Raw genomic sequence first — 26,517 nt, 5'->3', positions numbered from 1 at the left:
CAACATTAAAAACTCACTTGTAGTAGAATTAAGTAATATAAAAATATTACCTCAATTTTTAACACATTAATATTTCGGAATCCATAAAGAACCAAATATATGAGAAAAACGAAGACGCGAAGACAAAACGAGACTTCACACTAATTAAATTAAGTCGTTTATATCATAAATATGGCAACGAAGACAATGCCACCGTATTTATGATAATGAGTGGAGAACTTAATTTGAACGTAGGTGTATTTGCGAGACCCACACAAATGCAGAACGGTAGCGGTTGATAATACATAAATTTATTCAACGAAACTGTTACATGCCGCACACTGGCACATAAGTAAATCAAACGTGCTTACAAATAGCTTATATTAACATAATCTTGCGATTTGAATAATGAAGTAGCAGATTTTGTTATTCAAAATCGCGTTGCTTTCAGGCAGATGCATCCGAACATGATTTTATTGACAATCGTGACTTTTCTATCGGTTTTAACATACCGAGAGACGCGACCAAACTAAAAGCTTACAGTTTTATGTAAATTATTATTTAAGAACAAATGTGTCGATGATTTTATGATAAATACGAGATTCATAAATATACGTAAGTCGCGATGTATTTTGGGTACAATGACAGATGTATTCGAAACTGTCGTAAGAATTAAGTATAAATAGTGAATATTTTTACAATATTTCATGCATTAGCAGCAACAATGATAGCATTAATCATTTACCTAAAGTATTATAAATACCTACTAGAAATATTACTATTTGTCATACTTATGAGGTTACATACAGCTTTGTTTAGCTTAAGGAGAAGTGTCTACGCAGTGAAGTAAACGTTAAATAACTCGGAACATGTTTCTCAGGAGACGCGTTTGCTGTATTAAGCAGCATAAAAGGCGTACTTAAGCAACTGCGGTTCACTGAGTCTTGAGCCCACGCACTTTTATCTCTTTACAACTAAGCTGGTTTCCTTTAAGACGATTTATTGTTATGCTACTAATATCAGCATCAGTAGTAAATGACGCCAACGCTTTACTTTCCAATAATTAACATTTGAATGACAGAAATTGTTTAGTGAGTCCGTGTGAACTTATTCTGGTCGGCACAGCTATATTTCATGCTTTACTGTTTGACGGAGATTAACAGTGGAACTTTGGATGACATTGTTTTAGATTGTTCTAATAAATCTAAAGATGGGGCTAATAAGGAAAACGTAAATGCAAATATCAATTCGACTGGAGAAACTATGACACACATGGATATCCTAGAAGAAGACCGCACAAAAGGATGCTTCAAAGAATCATTTGCCTAATTAGCAAATGTGTCGTTTCTAACGCCTAGAAACTTAGAACACCAATTAGCATAGACGCTGCCGAGCTAATATTTCTAAAAACAGAACTATAGGAACCCGTATAGGTAGCAGAATATTTACAAGAGGTATATGACATAATGTAAATGAGCCAAGTGTTTTCGCAACAACGCGAGCGAAATTAGCATTACCATTAGAACGTTTTTTGCAACGCGTTAACAAAATGAGATGTCTGTATGTTGGATATATCGTTTTGTTTCAAACCGCACTTGTATTATGGTAATAAGCTTCTTTTGAATGACAAAACTGAGGTAAGTTTCAAAAAGAAAGAGTTTAGTTACTCAAACAATAAGTCTGTAGTTAGATTTTTTTTTTTCTAAAAGGTTAAAATATTGCAACGATCAATAATTTTGCTGTAACAATCGCCGTTCTCTTAGTTTTGACTTTTACAGTTACTTTGGCTTCCTTATTATCTGTACTGTATACTGTGATGGCATCTACTTTAAATATTTTATATTACTCGTCTTAGTCCAATGGGCAATATCTCGGCATCATTAACTTGCTCAGTCTCTCGGCTTTATCTACATCATCCATTACTGTGTGTCAAGCGCTAGATAGTCTATAGACTTCCTGCAGTATTCAACCGAGTGTTTGTACACTCAAATAAGCTTCCACGTTGACAGTGATCAGCACTTTCTAAGACGAAAATTGGTTTATATTTTTAGCACAGTGTGTACCTTCTCCTTTCGCTTCTGTAGCGTGTAAACGATATACATTACTTTATGTCGCTTCAAACGTACAATCCGGTTCGTTATCATTATCTTAAGATATTGCTAAATGTTTTAGTATTCGATTACATTTTTTATTCAACGCTTTTTTATTTCCTTGAGCATTCACTGTACATTTGCAACTTTTTTGTTGGAAGATTAATATAATGTGGATAAAGATTTGATTTTATTTTTAATTTGAATTTCTGCTAGCATGAAGTTTCATTCATTCATCAACGTTATCATTGAAGAATTATATTTTACTGAGTGCTGTTTCAAAAATAATATGTCGTTAGTATTTCTAAGGTAGTTACGTTGAAGCTTAATAGGTTTTGTGTGGGCGAGGTGCTTTCAATCTCGCAGCTACAATGAGTCGTTAATGCAGTCGTCGGATCCCAGTAATGGTCTAGACGCTACCTACACATGAAAGTCTTTTGCTTCTTTTGTCACTCCGCTGGTTCATATTGTATTAACAAATTGACTTTTAACAGGTATACTTCACGCGTACTTTTAAAGTATTTTCTATGACCTTATTTTGACTTATTTTGCAGATAATTTGTAACATTGACATTGTATTAAAAAATATTCTCTCACATATAACGCCCAAGTCGTTCGTCAACAAAAACTTAATCGAAAAATAACACAGATCGTTCCGCAATGCGAGGCAGTGGATCATTTATTTTTCGTTTGTATACTAAAGAAATTTAGTATTCGTCGCGCGGTCGACGATATAAAAAGTCCAAACCCCAAAAGTCGGACAGGTACGTGGACAAAAAATAAATGGAAAATACTAATGGAGCGGCGCGGCGAGGTTGGACCACGACGCTTTGTGGTAGCTTACTAGCAGCGAAAGGTATAATTTAGTTGATTCTCTATCCATCATCAAAGCAAGCTTAGAAAATTGTTTTGAAACTTCCTACACGAGCCAAGGCTTACTAATACACATTGAATTTTAATTTAAGTGTACCATAAAATATGACACATGAAAATCTTCCAGTGAAGTTATGAACAGCAATTGATAAGGTTTAATAAAGTAATAAAACTGATATGCTAAGTACGCAAATAATTTAGTAATTATTTACTTACCGCAAAGAACTTACATATTTATGCCGTATCATCTAGCAATGTAATCATTACAACCTTTTCAAGTACTTTTATAGGGAAAATACAAAATCAATTACTATAATTTTCATTAATATTAGAACAGATCATAGAATGGTTTTAATTGTCGTAGTCAAATATCGAAACAAAATGACACGGTGTTCTAAAATCGTACAACAGAAATTACTTTCAACAACTGACCCAGCTTCTTACAGTGTCACGTCCACAGCCGGTTTGACTGCGCGTACGCCGGCCATGCGACGTAATGGGAGCGACGGCTTGCCGCTGCCGCTTCACACACAATTTCACCTTTGAGTGACGCAAACATTCATTGTAAATGCGTACTTGACTTGCACAGTATCAGGTGCATTTTACCTAAAACTTCTGGCTTTTTGTCAAGTAATTTCTATGAAAATAGATTTTCAAGAAAATTTTAAAAATTCTTAAATATTTTCTTGTAGACAAATGCTGTCAAAAATGTTAAAGTAGTAACTAACTAATTGTAGTGTTTTTTTTTTGTCTAACATGCGTCTGAGCAGTTCTGACATCCATTTAAGTATAATTTTCGTGAGACCATCACATTGTTTTTGTATCGATCTTGATATTCGGTTAACACACGTCTTCTGTCTGTCTCACAAAAAATTGGCGCCTCATAAGAAAAAAGTTTGATATTTGATAGGTCCAAGTATCAAATACCTCCATCAGAGTCGCGCTTCAATAGTTCCAAAACATAATTTTTCATGGTTCATATATCTTTAGAACCAGATTCTATTCTCGTTTTACGACCACAAACGATCATTTTATAAAAATCGTTTCCACTATTATGTCTAGTAGCAATAACTCGTAATTTGCCGAATTCTTATGATCAAAAATCGATAATGAAACGGCGCGTCTCCATTTGATTAAATCGAACTGTAAATTCTAAAACTTGCTATATCTATGACATTCGTTGAATACAGGTAGGTAATATATTTTTATTGTTTCTAGTCCCGTTCTGTTTATTCATTAAATACACTGATAAGATTAAAATATCAACTAGATAAAACGAACGACTTGGCTATGTGTTTGAAGTTGTTGTATTTTGAAAGAACTTAAACTGGATCGGATCGAAGTAGCTTAGGAAGTGAATATCTTGTTCGAAACGAGTTCCAGTTATCAGATTTATAACGAAGGCAGTTGATTCATGATCGTCTCGTCTGGCAATTATATAGGGAGAGGAGTTATCATTAATCAAACTATATTGATTGGTCCACTCTATGTACAAATCCAATTAGATTGAATCCTTCAGTTCGGTTTGATCCTACATGATTTATTACCACGCGGAGGTGCAATTAGGGATCGGGATGCAGCAGTGTTAATTTTGGTTTAGTCGTAAATTTTCTTTTAGTGCTGTATGTAATTGAACGTAATCGTCTGTAATCGTTTCGTATCGTGGATAGTTTTATAGGCTGCTTTACATGTGGGAACGATGTAAAGGCAAGGTTTTACAAGCATTTTAGTAGTGTCTGATACTTAGGTTGCGTGTTGGAGGTAGTTATTTCTATATCTCTGTGTAAAACGCTAGATGTGTAAAATTAACTCAATAACGACGCAGTACGGTGGTGTACATTTTCACGATTTTATGGCAAATAAAATAATCAAACTGTTTGGTAGCTTTTAGTATCGTAAACATTTTTGCTTATACTTGGAAGCAAAGAAATGTAGCAACTGGCCGAATTTTTTTTTAATTTTAAAGAACCCTCTATAAGTTTAAAAATGAATATAAATTTTACAACAAAATATTATTATTTTAAAAATGATTAATTAGCCTTTTATACTACAAAATTACCAATTAATAGAATACTTATATTAGAAAATATTTACCAATAAATGACAAAATAAAAAAGGCTTGTGGCTCCGTTTTTTTACTTCTAAGTGTAGTTTTTAAATAAACTAGATCACTAATTTACTTCGTTATCAATGATTGAAAGAAATATTTTATCATTCAATAAGTAGTTGAATTACTATTGTGTATACAATAGTTTCGTTATTTCATATACTATGATACGTAATCAAAACAAAATATTTACTACTAGGTATGTGTATCCGGCAAAGTGTATCGGTATCGAAGGCAATCTTGATAATACTAGATTCTAAGAAAAAAGAATTAATTTTATAAACGTATTTTTATAAAATGTATTTATAACTACTGGGAATTCAAAACCGATAGCTATATACCTAAAGATAAATTCCATTTTAATAGTTGCATATAAATTTTTACATAAAATGGAAATTAGTTCTCACATTAAAATCGTATCTAATATTAGATATTCTAGCTTATAAACTACTTTTTTAGATAAAAATTCAGTAGTATGCTGTGACACTAAATAAAATTTATGGTTGCATAGAAACAATTGAAGATTAAATAAAATAAAAAAATGCTTCCATTTATTTCAACAAAAAGACTTGTTATCGAAAGCCATTAAGTGAATTAAGAAAAAAAAGTGTTTTTAAAACATTCCTTTAATCGAGAGCATTAAAAACTCGATACACATTAGAATAGGAATTATTTTAATCACTTTTTTCTAGTTTGTATCTATCAAGGATGTGAGTAATAGAATTATCGAAATCAGTAGTTCAACAGAATTGATGTCTAATGTCAGACTACAATAATATATGAGTACATAGGTTTGTACATATGTTATGATTTCAGTTTATCGATATTAGACGAATTAGTTGTCAATATTCAGTTCTTGAATACTGTATTTTTAATCCGTGAAAATCTATAATTGGCTTTCTGACGTTATTCTGCCACTAGGTATTTGTTTACCATGTATAGCTGTTGGGTTCCCATTAAATAAATAAAATTAATATTCGGTAAAAATCATAGCACTTTAGAAACCGCATTTGGTACCTAACCTATGAAGTATTTTTAAATTAGTTTTGTATATTTACACAGATTATTTAAATACGACAGAAGATGTCCGTCTAACAAAGGATCACACAGAATACCAAAACCAAGCTAAGCCATAGAATGCCAAAGCCAAGCCAAGTAAAATTAGTTTCATCGACAAAATAGTTCTACAGCACAACCCTAGTACGTTCACTCACGTTTATTACTATTCAAAAACTTTTCAAAATTCGATCACTACTTTTAATCTCCCATAAAATCGTTCTGTACGTGTCGAGCACAGATTAAAGTCGCTTGCTCCCAGCCACAGGTAATAAATAACGTGATTATTTCATCTTTCGAACTGGCCACAATATCTAAGCCGTTCTTTTTTTGAGTGAATTCGACCGAAAAAGAATTCGTTAACGGGATTAAAGTTTTATTCTTATGCTTTTTAATTTTTGTGTGCTGCCGTTTCTATGGATTTGAGGGAGTGACTAGTAAATTTGTTTTTTTTTTCTATTCTATATTTCCCTTAATTTTAACATGTCCGTCCTGTGGATGACAGTAAGCTAGATAGAATCATATTACTGCATTAACTGAACTATTTCTACTTTTTAAAACCAAAGTTTTCCCCTACAATAATTCATTTTTGGACGTACCATAAACTTGGTATGGAAAGCCATGGGTGTGCAAGAGGGTTCAACCGCCAAGGACGACCGGTTGCCCTGCAACTTTATGTCTGGTTGCAAACGCATCTACCTTTTCCCTACAATCTCAAGGGAGCATCTTCATTTTTTTTTTATTGCTGGATGCGACACAAAGGTACTATAAAAGAAGTAGATGTTAATAGATTTCATCCTGCTATCGACAACTGCCGTGTTATTATTCTTCAATGTCTTTTTAAGGCCAATTCACGCTATAGTGTTAGATTTTTACAACTAATGCAACTTCATCTGCAGTACAGTGTGAAGTGGACTTTACAAGTGGGCCCATTTCCATATTTTTTTCATTTAAATCTTCCTGAGAGTCACATACAAAAATAAAGTCATTATAAAAAAAATATCTTTTAATGTAATGCTCTTACATAATTTAGGGTTTCTTCAAAAATGTTTACGTGCCAAGCAAGTTGCCCATGGGCATGCGATGCCAGATAAAATCAAAACTCATTTCCACCATATTTAATGTCTCCGAGCGCCATCACGTAGGATTCCGAAGCATTTTTGTGGTTATCTTCGATCGCTTATGATTTGGTACAGAATGTTTATACGAAAAGACATAAATAAAACCTAAAAATATGGATATAAAAGTTTATGAAAAGAGTTATGATATATTTTGAGAGTGAATTGAAAGTCTTGGCAGTAAAATACATAATATTCCTTACAGTATCCATATATTATTGAATTGTAAACTTCTGTACCTATTTATTTCCAAGTCGTAAAACAAACTTCGCGTCTATGTATGCGGTTTTAATGCAATAAACACAAAGTTGGAAGTTCAAACAAAAACCCACTTTCGTTCAACTAAAATTCTATTACACCACGTACGAACAATACGACATCGAGACATCGAGCTAATCTTAAAACCTTACGACAGTTATTTACTGAGAATTTCATAAAATAAGGAGATTTTTAATCTGTACCCGTTTTGAAATTGGTTTGTGTGTGTCAAGTTACCTACACAGCCTCCACATGCATGTGTGCGTGGCCACGGATTTTATCTAAGGATGGCTTCGTCATATGATTAATGGTTGATACAGAAAGGAATACCTTTCCCCAACAATGGAATCTAGCTTTGAAATATTTGTAAACTTCAAATGTTTTTTTCTATACCGTGGACATTTTTTGTGTCAAAGGATTAATGACAGTAAATAATGTGAAGAATCGATCATATTCAGATTCAAATCAGATTAAATAAGGAAAGTTATGATAATAGTCTTTATGCTAACGCGTGACGATTTCAACTACAATGAAAGACCTTCAAATTTAATGAAGTTTGCTTGTACTGTGCAGTAAAGCCCCTGCGCTGAACACACCAATTCCAAAGAAATTGGTCTCCGATGTACATAAAGGTAATTACATTATTCGTATACAAATAGCGGAGGATGTTAATGTAAATACAAATATTCTTGAACGTGGGCTCGAGTTTAGAGGCCACATAGTGGATGGCACCGGTACACCCGCTTTGTTTGGACAACAGACCGGTCACTGTTTGCACGGGCCTCCTCGACAACACTCAGAAATATTTCAAGCGAACTCTTGAGCAAGCCTTAAGTGAAGTTATGGAACCGACTTTTAAAATCTTCCATAACACAGTGAACGCAACACAGATTTTAATGCAATCAAAAATAAATCGGTCTTGGATAAAACGAATGTTAATGGAGAAGATACAAAAAAAGTAGAAGACGAAGAATTTTAATCTAAATAAGATTAAAGAATTGGTGTAGGTGAAAAAAAAAAGAATTAACGAGTTCGATTGTAAATCATTACGTCTCGTTCACAGATGGTAGACAGAAAACAAGCAATACAGATTGCTACTACAAGCTTAATGGCTTTTAAAAACTGGATTAAGTAGCGAAGAAATGCTAAATCGACGATAAGCATAAGTCTTGTCAACCCACGCCTTAACACGCATAAGTTTACTTGACATCTTGTAATAAACTTTATTGTGATAGTCTTAAGGCTTTTTCTCTTTAAAAAACCATTTGAACTCCAGTTTTGTAGTCATGAGATAAATCCTCTATTGTTGTAAGAGAAATATCCATAAAATACTTTTGTTTTATGTCGAGAGCTGCATTGGTTGACATTGAATGAACATAAAAAATATTACCAGTGAAAATTCCAATCCTTTATTGTTTCTCTTTGAATGTTTGTTTGTTAGTTTTATATGAACATGGATAAAGTTTAAATATAACCTACTTGCGAGTGCCATGTGGTCGAGCGCTAAGAATCGGGCACATATGAGGCTAGTAAATGGCAAAACTTAATTAAATGTCAGTCATTATAGTAAACGGTTGGTACTCGGCTCACCTTAAGCCAGTATTTCATGAGCCGACAGGTGGCGCTACCTGACACTTGTATAAATTTATAGGTGAATTTGTATTTTTATTTATCCTTTGACCGCATTCCGACTCTCAGAGATATTATAAAATGAGCACTATTCTCATAAAAATATGATAAAAGAAGTATCTGAGAGAACTCGGACCGGATTATAAAATTCCGCAGAGGATTAACACAATGAACTGCAATTTGGTCAAGTATCAGGTCCAGAAATTTATACGCGTAAATCGCTGTGGGGGATAACAAAACATGTTTGCGAAAAAAAATGTTTAGTGACACAAGTATCAAGTTGCAAATACGTTTTTATGATATTATCAGTTGCTTTTTTAAATGTAAATTTTTACTTTGTTCAATTACTGCGTTCGATTGACAGTATAGATAAGTTTTACTTATCATAAGCCTAAGGAACCCTGAAGACTGACGTTTCGACATCAAGAGACAGGTTTTCGGATTACGAATGGGTTACTTTCCGTTTTTGCGATAGCTAAAGTATGATTAATCGCACCGATTGTATCGCAGGAATGTTAATTGAAAACTGACGTTTTGTGGGAGATTATATAAAATGCAGTTTTAGCTAATGATATTTTTTATTAGATGGGTCAAGAATGAGAACATTTAAGTACAAATACATGTACATTGTACGTTGTGTTCACTGATGTAGGAAACCGAGAGCATAAAATTAATTAAAGCGATATATATGAATAATAGGATTATACTCTTAATGACCAAACACGTCAACCCATTTGGCATTCAACCTAAAAACTCAAATCCTAAAAAACTAACCAATTGTTTTTATAATACAAGTGATATTATAAAACAGTCAATTATGAACACAGAAACAAGAATCCGACAACGATTTGCCTTTTATTTTATCTGTGAATCCGAATCACGCGAATACTAAACTTAATTGGTTGGATAGCGACAAAAAAGCGTTTTGCAACCAAACACGCAATAGTCCGAAGAATCATTTAAATAATACGTTTACCTGTTGAGACGATTCGACAATAATGGCATCTGAATAATCTAAGATATATAGATGGAATCCGCTCAATATAAGTCTGTCTGCGGTGACCAGATGCGTGGTATCTACAGCCAAATTCGAAAGTAACCACGATCAAAATGGCTCACTTTTTTGCGTGACTTATCACCGATCCAATCAAGTAAACTCATGAATTAAATTAACGTACGAAAGAGGCTCCGTCCATAAACAGTTTACGTATCGACGTTTCAAATGAGACCGTTTTCCAAAAATTCTTATCGTACGTACAATCATTTAGCAAATACTTTTCGAAGATTTTTGGAAGCGATTTCTACTGAGATACCACGGGCCCAACGGCAGCGTTTTGACTTATTTCTTTATAAATAAACAACCAAGTTTATTTTCAGCGCCGCAGGTGCACAGGATACGAATAAAATGCGTCCTTAACGTCAAAGCGAATCGAGAGTGCAAGAAAAAAATTGTGCAACAAGTCTTGAAGAAACTTTCAAAAGGCAATGAGATACTGTGAAATCAACAAGAGATTTGCCGTGTATCGCGTACCCAACTAATTATTCTATAGATTTGGTCACGATTCTTTTGAACGCATATTTGTACAGATAAAATTCAGGTCATAGATTATGCTAATCGTAAGTTGATTATTATAAAATACTGAGAAATAAAAACTGATCCATTTACGAGATCATAAAAGAACATAATTACTTCTATTTTTAAAATTAAATGTGGTCGACATTTATTCGCACCATTAAATAATTTATGTATTCATCGAATGCACCTTTAATATTTATGGTAATAGCACATCGAATATTGTTCACGTCGAACAAAAAAAGACTGTCTTCAAGTCTTCAAAGGACGACTTAAAATTGCCGATCATTTACATAAGAAACCGTCTGTTTCCGACCAAATGAAAACGAAACGCGTTTATTGTGTCACACACGACATTAGGGACAGAAAAATTTGGACATCGCGTGACAATCATACAATTATGCGGAATCGCCTGGAGTGATGAAAATTCTGGGATCTGAATAACAAAGATTCCAATTCCAGCGTTCAAACGCTTAGGTATATGATTGGCTCCAGCCAAGATGATAATTTCTAAAGACCTGTAGGCGAATCTCGCGTTCTTGCGATCGAGTCCACCTGCCCCTCTTTGATTTATTATGGATTCAGTATTAATTTGATATCCCTTTTTGTTGTAGCCCCTTGAGCGATCTGAATGAGCGAGAGCTTTACGCGGTCCCCATTATATGTGGTCTCGGTTCAATCATAATTGCATATGAGCCTCGAGTTAAAATAATGTTCAATGCAAAATAATTCTTACGAAGACTTTAGCAAATATGCATTATCTCGCTCATTGAAAGATGATAAAATATAGCTTACTTGACTTTAAAATATGTGTCACTTATTTGTTTAAGATTTGAGTCAACTTGCTTGGAATTCTCGTCGTTATTATCGGTAACGTTTTTCACATACCAAAAGTGCACTATATATTTATTTTGGCTAAAACCTTTGAATTCATTTATATCTGTACTACTCTTTATAAAAACAAAACAGAATCCAAAGGTAAGACAGAAGAAATACATCAACACGTTTTAATATTAATGTATCTCTGGAGATAGGTTTCGAACCAGTTTTTAATAAGAAATTGCCTCGCTTGCGGTAGAAAATTAATGATAGCAGATACTCGTCTAGTTGCAGTGCACTAAGGAATGTTTCTTGTTAGGCTCGGCGTATACGTGCGGCTAATCGCCGGTTTCAAGTCTTAACACAAATGTATGTTCTCATGAAACCTTTAATAGGCCTCTTATGTACTTTGCAATACTGTAAACACAATTGTTATTACTTCTAGTAAGCTGTGTAGCTATAGTTTGTCTTATCTATTTTAATTGTGCCTATTGTTTGGATTAATGTTATCAACGATTTTCAACTATTGTTTACAGTATTAGAACGTGCTTCGTTTCTGTTCAAACTTAAATACTAAGAGAGTACCTAAATGTTATTTCTATTGTGATCTGAATTTTGTTAAAACTTTGCCATACAGTTCTTAAAGAAAGCCTCATGGTAATCATTTGTGAAAAAAAATCTTGCGTGTGTGACGTGCTTAACGCAGTATTTTTATCTCACGCCGGTACTACAGGTTTGTGGTGTGAATAGTGTTGTTTATATAGCTATATTTATATAGTTATGTCCATCATTGATGGGAACTGACGGTACTTAATGGCTAAATTTTGATTCGACGCGAACCATAATATTTTCGTATCAATATGCTGAGAATTTCATTTAAGTTTTATTGATTATTTATTCTCTTATGTTCTTTGTTAGTTTTCAATAATGTTACGATTTTTATCTTCGATGAGCTCGAGGTCGAAGGGCCAAGTGATCAGATCTGATCATAAAAATTGAACGTTATTACTTTGATAAATTAATTAGACTATAATCTTTATTGGCTATACATTAAATTGTGCACTACAAAATAAATAAATATTATGTTTCAACGTACCGTTCGTCATATTATTAAGTGCTTGGGATAAGAAATATACACGTAGCTTCGATAGTTTACGAGAATGTATAACGTGACAGAGATGTAATCTATGCCCGTTCTCATGAGAGGATTACACATGTTTGGTATTCATATTTCCATGTCTACATGTTTTTCTTGACGTCCTAAACGTTGGTTTCCATTTCCAGTCTGATATTTGAGACCTTTTACTGTTTCAAAACAGTTTTGGTCCTATGATGTTCCCCTTAGGCACTCTTTGTTACTATTCGTAATCTGTGTGAATATTTCTGAAGATAACTTGTAAAGATGATTTGAATATGTGAAAGTAATACATTTTTACTTTAATTATGATTTCAATTAGTACAAAAATCATTAGATATCCATTTTGTTCGTGATATTTCTGATCAAAGGACTTCGTTGAATCATAAATAATTTAAGTAAAAATATTCCGATCATGCTTCGATTCTACCGATCCATTTTCGATAAGACGGAATCATTAAAAGCCATTTTATATTTACGTAAGGCCAGTAAACTTGTTAAATATTCATGAAAAATATACGATACGCTTATTATTTTTTTGTTTTTATTATAATTTTTAAATGGCTGCTCGCAATCTTGGTAGGTATTATTTAGAGGAGTTTGGAATCGTTCTTTCATAATGTGGTTAAGTTTTTAACAAACATTTTACGGAAGGCGTGGGTTATGAGTACCTACTGGGTTCTGAAGTGAGTAAATATCAATAGAGGGAGATACTTGAAGGCTTAAGTATAAGCGACAAGACCAGCGTGGAAAAAATGTTCCTTCAGTTTTCACACGATAACTTCTTCAATCTAAAGTTGCTTTAATATGCATTCGCCATTTTAGAATATTTCTTAGAATCTTACGAATAATATTAAGTTCCTTTCGTTGGCTTCGTTCTTTTTCTTTAAAGGTATTAATTACGGCTACGGGTTTAATGGGATGGTATTATGCATCATATGCACTTCGATTATAAAGGCAATCATAACATAATTATGGACGACAAAAAATTATAACTGCACGTTATGTAGAGACGATGATTTCATATTTCCAGTAATATTTGTGTAAACATTGTTTTAGTGGGAGGTTTTCCTTTTAAAATGAAGCTTTGGAAAAAATATAATTATGGTTGCTAGCTTGAAATAAGGTGTGCGTTGAGTTTTTTTTTCTTCTGTAAGGCTTAAGCTTGCTTAGGAATATCGTTAAGTAATAATTAGAAATAAGAATATCTTTGAAGTCTTACTCGCCGATCATTCGATTTAAGTGAGAAATAACATCGTACGTTTTTTGTGAACACCCATTCAATATAGATTTAAATGATGTACAGAATTGTACCGAATAATAATAGTTTGGAATTGCTTCACGAAGACTCGACTAATCCACGCGCCTGTACAGACAGCAACACAATATTGAACTCACAAAAAATTCTTTACTAATTTTTTTTTAACTATAAGCACCACTAAATTTCCAACCTAATTAGCCAAAACTAATTTGCCGAAACATATTCAAAGGACTTTTATGACAACGACAATAAAAATAATCAGTAGACGCCATAAAATATCTAAAACATCTTTATAACGTTGTTCTATAAAAATGTACGGGAAAAAAATATTTCCTAGTACATTCTAGTATTTGGTTTGATTTATTTGCCGCTCGTACTAAGTCCTGTACTCTTTAATAGCCTGGGCCAATAGAAAAAGATGAATCATCAGAATTTAAACTAATTACGGGCTGGTAAGTAAAAAACCTGCTATATAATGTGGCTTGAATTGAGTCAGTTGGTTCGAATCCATCAGAAAATCACAGAATGAGTTTTTTTTTCGAGTCGGTACTATTGCCCTGTGGTCGGTCAGTAATGTAAGTTTGATTGCAATTACACGTTTTTGCAAAAGTTTTTTGGCATTTAGAAAAAATGACTCCGTACTTTGAATGCGTTGAGGAACTAGAATTTGAATTCGAAACTATTTTTTAATGACATATGTTTCGTAGCTGTTTTTTTTTCTGGGCTAGTTTATTCTATTATTGGCTTTTATAAGATGTTCCAAATGAAAACAAATTATAAATTTCGATGATTTCAAATGTCATAAATGATTGTTATGTTTATCGATTGGTTAAGGCAATATAGTTCCTAATAGTTTGGACATAAGAATGTCAAATTCATTACGAGACGTAACTAAAGAAATCGATATTCAATTTGAATATTAATTTATACAATAAGGATATAAGTTAATAGATTATAAAATTGACGCGTTTGGAATTAAAAAATATTGATGGAATTGGTTTTGGAAATACTTTTTTATTTTGGACGACACATACAGAAATGCTTTATTCTCATTTTCATTAATTTGTTAATGTAATTGTAATAGCAACCAATAAAGTTAATGATAAATATTCTATTTTTACTTTTTCAGTAATTATTATTATTTTAAACAAATAAAGAACGACTGTGTTATTGACCAAATGGTTGCAAATGGGACTACTGAGGAAAGGGAGACCTTTTTTTAGGTTACATTTCCGTAGGGTAAAGTGTTACTCATAACTTATGTGGTCAAAAGTGGTAGCCACTTATAAGGCTTCTGTCTTAATTATGGAAAATATTTCAAATCAGCCATCAGTTACAGAAAAAAGACTGTCAGGTATTGTTTAAGTCTAGATGTTTATAAATTTTCAAACGAGCAGACAAGTTACATTAAAAGGGATAAGTTAAATTTTAAGTAACTTCTTTAAGTAATTTTTCGTCAATATTATTGCATTATTGCATAACTACATCCATTGCTAATACCGACCGCTTTTCTTTTGTTTATAAAAAAGAAAGTTTTAATGTTTGCGTTGACATAACTTGGAATTTTCTCTTTGTGTGTGCGAAGCAACGGATTCCGTTGTTTGATAGTTCATAAAAATCTACATATTGTGTATAAAACCACCTTAATTTTATCTATATTAGCAATGTAAGACATAATTAAAGACAAGATAGATTTAGTCCTAATTCCAACAGGATAAAACTGAAAATCGAAAATAAACTCTATCGACATATTATTACGGTTGCGGACAAATAGATTTTTGTCCTAAGTCCTACAGGATAAAGCTGAAAATCGAAAACAAATTCTATCGAACATCTTCAAAGAAACTAAGCTTCAAGTTTGGTAGCAAACTTCCAATCAGAGCCGACACCGTTCGGTTTTTATAACTCGCTATAAAATTACTCGATTCGCTTCATAAGGCGTCGACCCTCACACGAATCGTATGTTTTAATGAGTTATATATTATAGGATTGACGTACAAAATATTTAAATCCGATTACAGGCTTCTTTGTACCGATGTTCGGGCGTGTGTACCTAACAGTGTTTTGATACAACGATAAAAATTCTTAGACCAACCTAAGACTTTGACGTTTTATATGAATTATGTACGAGTATTCCATAAATAATATTAATTACTAGGTCATAAATAAAGATATTTTTTGGAATATTTTTACGTTTTTTTTAGTATCATTATACTTTTTTCAAATAAGCTATTGTTAGTTAGTATCACAAGCCAAACATACTCTAATAGAATCCATCAGTTCAACTGTCATGTACAGTCCGAGACAGCGATATATTATTTGTTATCTCAAAGTACAATCACGAACGACCACTACTTAGACATTACTCAACAAATGGCATTCGTCTGTACAGTCGTCAGTCGGAGTTTTTTCATCATAAGTGTACATGAGCTTGAAAGTATAATCACCTTTTACTTATTAATCAAGATATAAAGATTTCTTAGAAGCCGGAGCTAGCTACGATCGAGAAACTTTATAAATATTCCAATTCCGAGTATTCGGGCGGATACGGCTACAGTCGGCTTAACATCTGCAACTTGAGTTACACCGGCTGCTTGTTACGTGCATACAAATTAGCTGTAGAACATACTACGTTCAGTGTAGTAGAAAATTAAAATGTGCAGGAAAGCGGCACTTTGATAATTTACTCAGTAAAAAATAGTCATAATTACAGTAAGTGTATGCGTGATGACTTTAAAGAAATAGACTACTTTACTACTTCCTGTGTGTAAAAAGCGATTAGAGGATAATTTCAGGACGATGAGTGGTCGCTTTTATGAGAGAGTTAATGTGTAATATCGTACTGCCGTTTCTAATTAAACTAATCATAGTGTACTCAGTGCAGTAATTAAAATGCAAAGATAAACAAATTAGGATTATGACGTACCTGTGGTCTCTCAAATGGTCCTGTCTTCTGAAAGCCTTGCCGCAGATATCGCAGGAGTAGGGTCTCTCGTCAGTGTGAGTCCTTTCGTGGATCAGCAGGTTGTACGACTTGGTGAATTGGCGGTTACAGAATTTACATATAAACTGCTTCTTCGGTCTTGAGGCACGACCAGGGGCTCTGAGGAGCCGCCTGTCTAAATGTGGATGCATCTGATGAGGTCCGGCTCCTGGAGGGAACAGACCAGCTCCAGGGAAAGTAAAACTGCCTGCAGCTGTAGGTGATGGCCCAGGTGCACCAAGGAACGGTCCTGGAGGACCGTAAATAGGCGGTTGTGAAGACCCATCAGACATCATGCCTTCAATAGACGATGTTCTATGGTGTGGAAGTAGCATTGCTGCTGCAGCCTCACGCAATGCTACCTCTTTCCTTTTTTCCACCATCATAGCCATTAAATCAAACGAATTTCTTTTAGGGAAGTTTCCAGACGCTCTGTCCGGAGAACCTTTAGCAGGTTCCGTTCTCTCTCTATCCATCATTCTTTCTCTTTCAATTATTTCTGACGGGATTAATGCAGGATGCATTTCGTTTGGATATATTACTGGGTGCATCGACCGTGTTGGTACAACAGGAACAAAGGCTGAGGTTTCACGGTGAGATGAGGTAAGCAAGGAACCTGTTGTCATCTGACGATGGTAAGGTAGGGGTGGTGATTCGAAGCTTCCTGAAGGATTTCTACCACTTGAGGAAGGCCTCTGTTGGGCTCTCTCAGCTGAGCTAGCAAGGAACTGATCATGTCTGGACCTGAGAGGTGCGGCTACTGGTGTATCATTTACTGGGCGAGGTGTGGACGCCCTCGATACTACTGCTCCGGCGTTGTCCGACATCACGGTTTCAAGAACATCTGTAAATAAAATGCAGTTGTAGAAATTGGAAAAATAAAAAAATAAAAACATTAACACAAATTATGTAACATTTCAAGAGGAATGAGTGGTTAGAGATATTAATGCTGGACAAGCCACACAACGCTATGGGAACGGAAAAATATACCATATGTATATTTGCTACATTAATAAAAATTCCATGCCATCTGTAAACATCGTTAAGGTTTCGTTTACCATATAGAGACACCAAAATAATGATAAACACATCAATTAACAGCGTTTTAATATAACCAGCTTAGATTCTTATCTTCATCTCTCATTTGATCAGAGATAAAGCAAGTATGTTCATTTACCATCCCACGGTTGATGAACATTTAGATTTATGGATCGACAATCATGCTTAATTAAGCAGCCCTGCATTGTTTCACTGTATTAACATAAAGCATAAATTCTCACCTAACAGATGAAATGTATTGAAATCAGATCATTGGCTTCGAACCCTCATTTACATGTTATTGATTTCATACTGTTTTATGGATCAGTCCCCCGTGGGATGCGTTCTGTCGTTAAAATCAATGCTAATTAGTGACGTAGTATTAATTAATGAAATGTTTGTTTAGTTGTTTCTTGTGTGAGTTTTGGTGCCACTTAACGCCTCTGGATTTGCGGTTTAGGGTTTTATTTGCTTTTATTTTAGGTTGTAGAGGTATTCAAAAGAAGTGCTTACTGTCAATAAAATAAAGATTATTATAATTATCAAGTAGGGAATGCCATTATTTTATTTGGTTATTGGTTCTTCTTAATAATGTGATGTATCGAATTTGAATTTTTAAACTTAATGTGGTCTTTAGATAGTTGATACACGTTATAAATAAGAACATATTAAAATACGATTGAATCTATTTCATATATTATATACCTCCTTATCTAACATTACCATAATTCCATGCGACAAAACGTTTTGTACGAAATTTTATTTTATAAAGAATCTAGTTCTCTCATGTATCATTCATCAATTTATTCGTTTGTATAAGTTTTAAGCTTCTGGTAGTATCGGAAAATGCTAATGAGTACCGGATTTGGTCACAGTATCAACATTAGTGTCATTGTCTGATTTATAATCGAGCGTTCTTTGATTTGATTTTACTATAAACTTAAGTAATTTGGCTTTAAAATTTATTATTATTTTCCCTAAAATCGCCATGTTGATCTCAGCTAAATTGTACATTGTGACAATAAAATAGCGACTTATGTTATAAATTATTGCGTTTTTAATCGAATTAGTTTTAATTGACTTTAAAATGTTTCATGTTTGACCTTTACTGTAAATGTGGTGAGAATTCGAGCATTATTTTTGAGATTATTTTTGTAAATTATACTTATGTATATATAAATTCTGTAAACATAAATTATATTTATACTTTTCTTAAACCTGAATATAAATTTAATATTGTTTACAATAAAATATAATTTATGATAACAGAAATACAAGTTATATTAGTACTATCAAGTTATTCGATATTACAGCTCTAATAAAGTTACAAAGATTGCTATTCCTAGATTTATGAGCCCATCCTATTTCCATTTGAGACGAGCAACATGGTACGACAATAAAACTGTTTAAACTCTTGCGCAGCGTGTGTTTTCATAAAGTTTCCGGCGTCTGTATAGTTTATATTCCGCTGTCCAGTAATGGTCCCTTGTCTCTTGTTATTTTACTTTTTACGTTCAAAGTTGCCAGTACTTTGAGTGTTTTCTTTACGCGTCTCTCAAAGAGTGGGATTTCTATGGAGAAATGTTGGTTTTGTACGAAAAATTGTCGTGGAATTCTGATAGAAATTTCTTTGGCTTTTTGTAGTTTTAATGTAGTTCAGATGTAATAAATTGATCTGTACTTTAGGTTTATTTACTTTTTCGATGCCATAGTGTCTGTACCCTAAATATGCCGTTGTTTGGATTATTTTTAATATAAAACAAACTTGTACTAAGGGTACTGGTGTTTGTGGCTTAAAATTAATAAACTTACTTTATAACACTGCCCATCATATTTTTAACATCAGAAAAATCTAGCCGTCATTTATAGCAACTACAAAAGATTAATCTCAAATTCAATTTATTCAAGCGAGATCGAAAAAGGTGTACCAAGCCCGCATTTCACTGTTCGCTGCCCGTTCTACCGTAAAAGCCTCTGATTTTGTTGCTATCCTTCTTACACCTGTACCTAAGTAACATCCATCTCCCTCGCACTTGGGCCGCCTGATCGAATTTCTACCATCTTACTTGCACCGAAGCAGTAAAACTACTTTTATCTCTCTTTCGGTTTGAAAATTTAGTGATATGAATATTTATGTGGACAGTGCAGTTAGTAATGGAGCTTGGGATGTAATACCGGTCATTTCAATAACATAAACCTTTTAAAAGGAATACTTTAAAGCGATCTCCTTGGAAATTTAAATTTCTCGTATTGAGAGAGTACCTACGTGTGTTTACAACTCTGTAGAGATACGCTCGTATCTCTATGTTCTTGATATGTGATGTCCGTTTGACTGTTGATCTCTTATATTTTGATACGAAGGAGAAATGTATAAAGTTTTTGTATGGTATAAAGTTATTTTGAACGTTTTACTTCATTTTTTTTTTATGCTTAGGTCACTTTGACATGTCTACCTTTTCTGTTCTTCGACAAAACCTATGACAACACTGATATTATAAATTTGATGTTTTGTTTATTTGGATGTTTGTCCACCAATTACACTGAAACTACTGAACAGATTTTGATGAAATTTCGTATACAGACAGGGTATGAGCTGACTTGGGTGATAGTTAATTTATTTAAAATGACACAAAACGTTGGTAATAAGACTATTTCACAGTATTGTTGTTTACAATACCCAAACGCCTTCATAATTCTTATATTCAGCTACTAACAACGAAACTGCAGCGAAGCGAATGCAAGTAATCCCAACCACATTGTTATACCTAATTACTTGCAGTACAATTTTGTTTCTGCCTACCTATAATGAAGATAATTATTTGTATAATTATATTTATCAACATTGCCATCTTGAGTATATTGAGCCATTCTACTGATTTAGGAATTTATAAATTATTGTTTGAAGAACCTCCTTTACAGTGTCTACATTTAATGAGGTATCTATGTATGTAGAGAAACTATTGAAAATATGAATTACTGAGTGTTGTACGTAGATATTACTAATTTTTGGTTTAGGCACAATACATGATCATTCATTGTTACGTCTTATAGAAGTAGCTCGTTCAAAGTGTATAGTTGTAAACAGATTATCAGTATTCTTGTATAGGTAATTATAATACAGTGAGTCTTTGTCACCTGGTATTTGGTAATCCTTTTCAACGGATTATCCAAATCTGGATAGCCAGGTTTTGTATACTCGGTATGGTCCCAAACAAGGTATGGTAAGGACCAGTACTGGCATAGGGTTTTGGATAATACGATCATATCCTAATGGTACTGATTATGGTCTGTTTAAATTTAAAAAAGAGCCTAATCATATCAGAAATAGACAGTGTAATACACGTCTAATAGAACATGGAAGTACAAAAATATGTGACGGCGATTAGCAAATTTAGATAACCCAAAGCAAAATCGAACGACCCGATCCTAAGACAATAGGAGTTTAGTAAAACTCAGCAATTAAATTCAGTTTTTACCACGGTTTCATTCGCGCACAATACAAGTTTCGACAAAATTATTGATCCGTTATGATTGAGTAATAAATAAACATTCTTTCTTCCATGGGAACTAACGTGAATTGAGGATTTTCGATGGTTTTTGTCCTCGATTATGTAAGCTTCTTCATTTGCAAATACTTTTGTTATTACTTCTCTTACTTCATCTTTGGTAGTGTCGGCTACTTCATCGTGATCCTAACTAATAATGATTGACAAAATAAGCTTATTAGATATAAATTGTACATTAAATTTCAACAGAGACATTAAAAAATTCAATCAGGCAAAGAGTCCAATAATTTATGGACAGAAGTATCCTAAAAACACGTGTCCAGGCGGTACGTTTCAAGTAATTTTGAACTGTCAGTTACAAAACACTATTAAAAAAATATTGAAATTTATGGATCGAGATACACGCCTAATAATTAGGCTGGTTCTTCTCATAATACCTCTAATTCACACTGAATATTTCATTGCGATCTCTATATTATTCAAGTGGACGAAATCATTAGCATTTGGATATGAATATTCAATAATTTTTAATGTTAACACAATGTTGTGATGTGAATCTGAATTTGTTACTAGATGAGCATACAATGCTCTTACTCCTCCACTTTGCCACTTTCTATATTATTTTCTGATTCTTGGTTCATTTTATCACCATCGTCTTTATTTGTGTCTTTTAGTTCTTCTACCACATGTAGTTCATCACCATTGTTATCATTGTTTTCCTTATATTCAACTCATCAATACTATATTCTGGCGTTTACCCATCTATGTTAAGCAAACCAAATTGCAAAAAGTAAGAATTTTCATGGAGCCACTTATCAACACTCGAATCCCAAACGACTACAAGTTATGATTAATTGAAGAGAAGATGCTCACCTGCCAAAATATAATTTGTTCTGGACTAAAGCTCAAAACAGATTATTCTTAATACCTTTGATGCTATTCTAAAAGTGTTCTCATAATTTATATTATATTTGCTTCTCAAATTTACCAAAAAATATTCTTTATCAGGTGTCCGTCTTATGGCTTGCCACTCAAATAAAATGTTATATTAAATCTTGTTTTTAGATTAGTCGCATTCTGGCTCTTATCTGCCATCAAGTCGGCATTTCGAGGAAGGTTTTTAAAAATGGCGCTTAACTGTTTGCTGTTACGCGAAAACAAGTGTTACTTAGTTCGATGCATGACGATAAACCGTAATATCTGATAATCAGTTTAATGAATCTCTTTGACATTTGCCGATGGTTAATTGCTTTTTAGATGTTTAACTATCTCCACTTTCCTCATTTCAATTATCTTTACCTTTCCTTATTAAATCAGTTTTAACAGGTTTCATCCAACGCAATATTTATTGTGATTTGTGAATTTACGATTTCTTGTTTAATGTCGTAAATCTTCCACCATTCTTTTTCATTTCCAATCTCATCATCAGTTCCATAGTAAGGAAACTTAAAACCTATTTCCTTAATAAAAAAGTCTAATATAGCTTCCTTATTGAAAAGCTCTGAGACAATAACCCCGGAGAAAGCAACTGAAGAACATCAATCATTACCAATTGAAGTTATAGCTAGGCTTGGAAGTGCCATTGAGTCTGTAACTGTTTCGTCTTCAAGTTCCGTGCCTCGACTAACACTAGATAATGTTCAATCAACATTAATAGTTATTCCCCGATTACCAGCACAAAACATAAAATACTTGGAAATTATAAAGGTTTATTGATGTTATATTGCGGCATCCATTTTCGGTGTCGCAAGGTTCTGATAACTATCATACTGTGATTAGATTACACTGCTATCTCTTGATGGTTAAGATTAACTACTATTTGCAGAACAATTAAAACCTTCCGACGTTTCTACTGTGTTACCGTTATGTAATGTTTTCTCATTAGTATCCTCCATTATAGCTTTATTAGCATCTAGAAATGCTTACTCTAGATAAACAGCTCTGGTTTTATTATCGTGTTTAATTGTATTAAGATGGGGTTCATTCAAAATGGCTGGTTCTCTATTTTTATCTTCAGCTTTTCCTTCTAATATTATTTCTCAATATAAATCAATATCGTGTCGTATAGAAACGTCTCGAAGAGTAAACATGTCGCAGCTCTGGAACCATTAAAATTCCATCGCGTACCGATTGGCCGTCACCAAAGAATTTTTGTCTTTATGTAATTTTGTTGATGGAAATCCTACTGAGTCCATATATACGCATTTCTCTTTGGATTTTGTATAGATTTTCATAGTAAAAAAATAAAAGTTTTATTCTGTAAAGTAAGTTAAAGTTTTCTTAGCTGTATAAACGCAAGAAAGTGAAGCTTTTAATTAGAATTTTACAAGGATGAGTTCTCTCAGTTTATAACAAAACTTTAATATTTTTTTTTTACTCAATCAACTTTTTCCATAGTAGTAAACTTGGACTTGTTAGCGGGCCTGCATTTCGAATCGTAGTCAAGGCTTACGCATCGATCGGATCTAAAACGTAATTAGTTTTTATAGCGATTTTTATTATGTTTCGTTGATTGGATGTTGTAAATTTCGCTATTATGACCAAAGCCGGTGATCAGAACAGAACCTTTTAATTGATTCTGTAATTATACAAGGTCCAAGCTGCTGTAGCTCTTTAACTCTTTTTGTGTCTTGTACAATTTCATCTCCAAAGTTATTAAAACATATGTAATTAAAACCATACTCCTGATGAAGTTCCTATCAATACAAGTACTTTAAGTACCTACCATACTTCAATCGCGCATGAATAATACCATAAGGAAGTCATTTCAGATGGCAATGTCAGTAATATCTCGAGTCGTTCATGCTGTTTTGACCTGAACGACAATTGGAACAGGGTTGAAAATCTTATGCAATGTTGCTGCACCTGGTTTTATTTCAGTATGCTTCTATACACGTGGAAGTAAAGTAAAACAACATGGTTTATATGAAGACTTGTATATTGATGTAATGTAGATACTAAAAGACACAGTAGATACTAAAAGGGTGATGGAACTAAGTGACCTAAAAGTGCATGTTTAAGGTACAGGAAATGCTGGCATTGATAAAGGTGTGTGGCCGATAGATAATAAAGGGCTAAATATTACAGTTAAGCACATAGATAAAGTAGTCACGGTAGAGGTGATTGCTTCAGCACAACAATAGCACGCGTCGATACAAAAATCCTCTGCTTTTACAATAGATCCCAATCTGCAAACCCATTTGCAGTTAGTATTTAAACAATACGAAGATAATGACTGCTTAGCACGGTGGCAGGAAGTATTAAGTAAACAACGCTGTAAAATAGAACAATAGATCAGACCGCAGCCCCGTTAGTTCTCAGAATTGTTTTTATAAAGCTCATGCGTTGAAAACAATAACATAGGGGGCACGTGATAAAACAGGTAGCAAAGCTCACCCAGCCTATCCAATTTATTCCACATCCGCTGTATTAAATTACAAAAATCGTAAAAAATCCACTCACAAGGCGGTTGGGCGATCAATCGTCCGATCCGTCGTGGTCCAACCCTCCAGTAGTCAGGTAGTCAACCCGCAAAGTTTACAAACTGGTGTCCGCATGCGTACAATGGATGTCCATTGCAATTTTTTGTCACATTTCACAGTCCAACCGCAGTAGGTGGCGTTGAGACAGGTGAATAGGAGATTAGTGGAAGCGAACACAACAATAGACGCACTGTACAGGCCATAAAACAGTTAATAGAGACCGAACAAAAATGTTATTGCCGTAGCAAAACTGTCACTTCTTCACTTGGGTTCACGATAATAATGCACTTTTAAATTGTTCACTGTAATCCTTGGTTAGATTCAAGTTTGTTCACTACACTTTTTTCCAGTGTGGTATCACTGTGCGTTGAGGCTGCGCGTGCGCATGGCGCGCGACTGGAGGGAGTTGAGCGCGCGTACTACCGTCGGTCGTCGTCAGAGGCAGTAGCGCTCCTGTAGCGTCGCTCCCCCCGCGCGCCGCGCCTCACCGCCGCCCCACCGAAGCCTCCATACTGTTTTTACTTTGGGAGCGATAAAAAAGGGAAGGATATCGTTGAATTGTTTATTTTTCGTGTTAGTAGCTTATAAGTCGTGTAAATTAACACCGCCCTCAGACTTTGTATCGTGCTTCATGAATTTCGACTGCAGACGCTAATTGATAATGTTTTTGTAACTTATTATACTGATTTAAGCTCCAAACCAGAATTTCTTTCGTTCAAAAATCTTTATTTTACAAAATATGAACTGCGTGCTTTAATGAAACCACATAGATAATTTTATTTTAATCTTTATTACAACGAAATCTATTCATACAGTCACATATATTATTTAAAAAATTCTGACTGATACTAGTTAATAATTTATTATCATCTTAAATAAAACATTTAATTTTATATTTTTCAGTATAATAACGTAACTAAATGTTTCATATTTGGCAACATTCACAATAAAATCTGGCACAAACTCTTTGGCATAAATAAATGAACAAGAAATTACTATCGTTTCGATAAGAATAAATAGGTATTACGGTTTCTTTTTTATATTTCTGATCCACTTATTTATTGAACACATTACAATAACGATTAGTACATCTTTTTATATTATAATATTGGTGATAAATCTATGAATTATCAATAAAACATAAACTATGATTGTAAACAACGTGCATTTATAAATTTGCCATAAATAAAACGTAAATTATATATTTATTTAATAACTCTATGTAAACATTCACTAATTTACAATTACTAATCTATAAGCTTTTACCGACTGTGTTACAATCAAGTCTTTTTATTTATTATTTAAATACAATATTGAGCTTTTACTGATTATTTTATATACAATTCATCAAATACGGTTTTTTATTTTCTCCCTATTATATTTTATCATTTTAATGCACAATTTAAGTCACCTAGTATGGACCACATTCTAAAGGGGATTATACCAATCAATAATTTATTATTATAATATTTATTATTCATTCATAATTTTATATATTAAATACATTAATTTTGAATAATATAAAGTGATCTGTAAATTCTGTAACCCTCCATCAAAATTATTAATATTTACAACAACATTAATAAGAAATTATAATGACCATACTTATA

At 33.3% G+C, this 26,517-nt stretch overlaps 1 protein-coding gene across 1 annotated transcript in view; it reads right to left on the bottom strand.

Moving 5' to 3' along the window:
• The window catches only part of LOC118271686 (protein bowel), a 35,319-nt gene extending 9,967 nt beyond the window's left edge, over nucleotides 1–25,352 (bottom strand). The window contains exons 1-2 of the mRNA XM_035587833.2: nucleotides 24,888–25,352; nucleotides 16,825–17,725 (exon numbers count right to left, since the gene is read on the bottom strand). Of these exons, the coding sequence (XP_035443726.2) occupies nucleotides 16,825–17,708 (884 nt within the window). The 5' untranslated portion in view covers nucleotides 17,709–17,725; nucleotides 24,888–25,352. The remainder of the gene's footprint in view (nucleotides 1–16,824; nucleotides 17,726–24,887) is intronic.
• Nucleotides 25,353–26,517: the final 1,165 nt, after the last annotated feature.

This window comes from Spodoptera frugiperda, chromosome 5 (genome assembly GCF_023101765.2).
Source record: "Spodoptera frugiperda isolate SF20-4 chromosome 5, AGI-APGP_CSIRO_Sfru_2.0, whole genome shotgun sequence".
NCBI classification, from domain to species: Eukaryota; Metazoa; Arthropoda; class Insecta; order Lepidoptera; family Noctuidae; genus Spodoptera; species Spodoptera frugiperda.
Note: the sequence above shows the minus strand (reverse complement) of the source record. Positions and strands in the feature narration are given on the sequence as shown.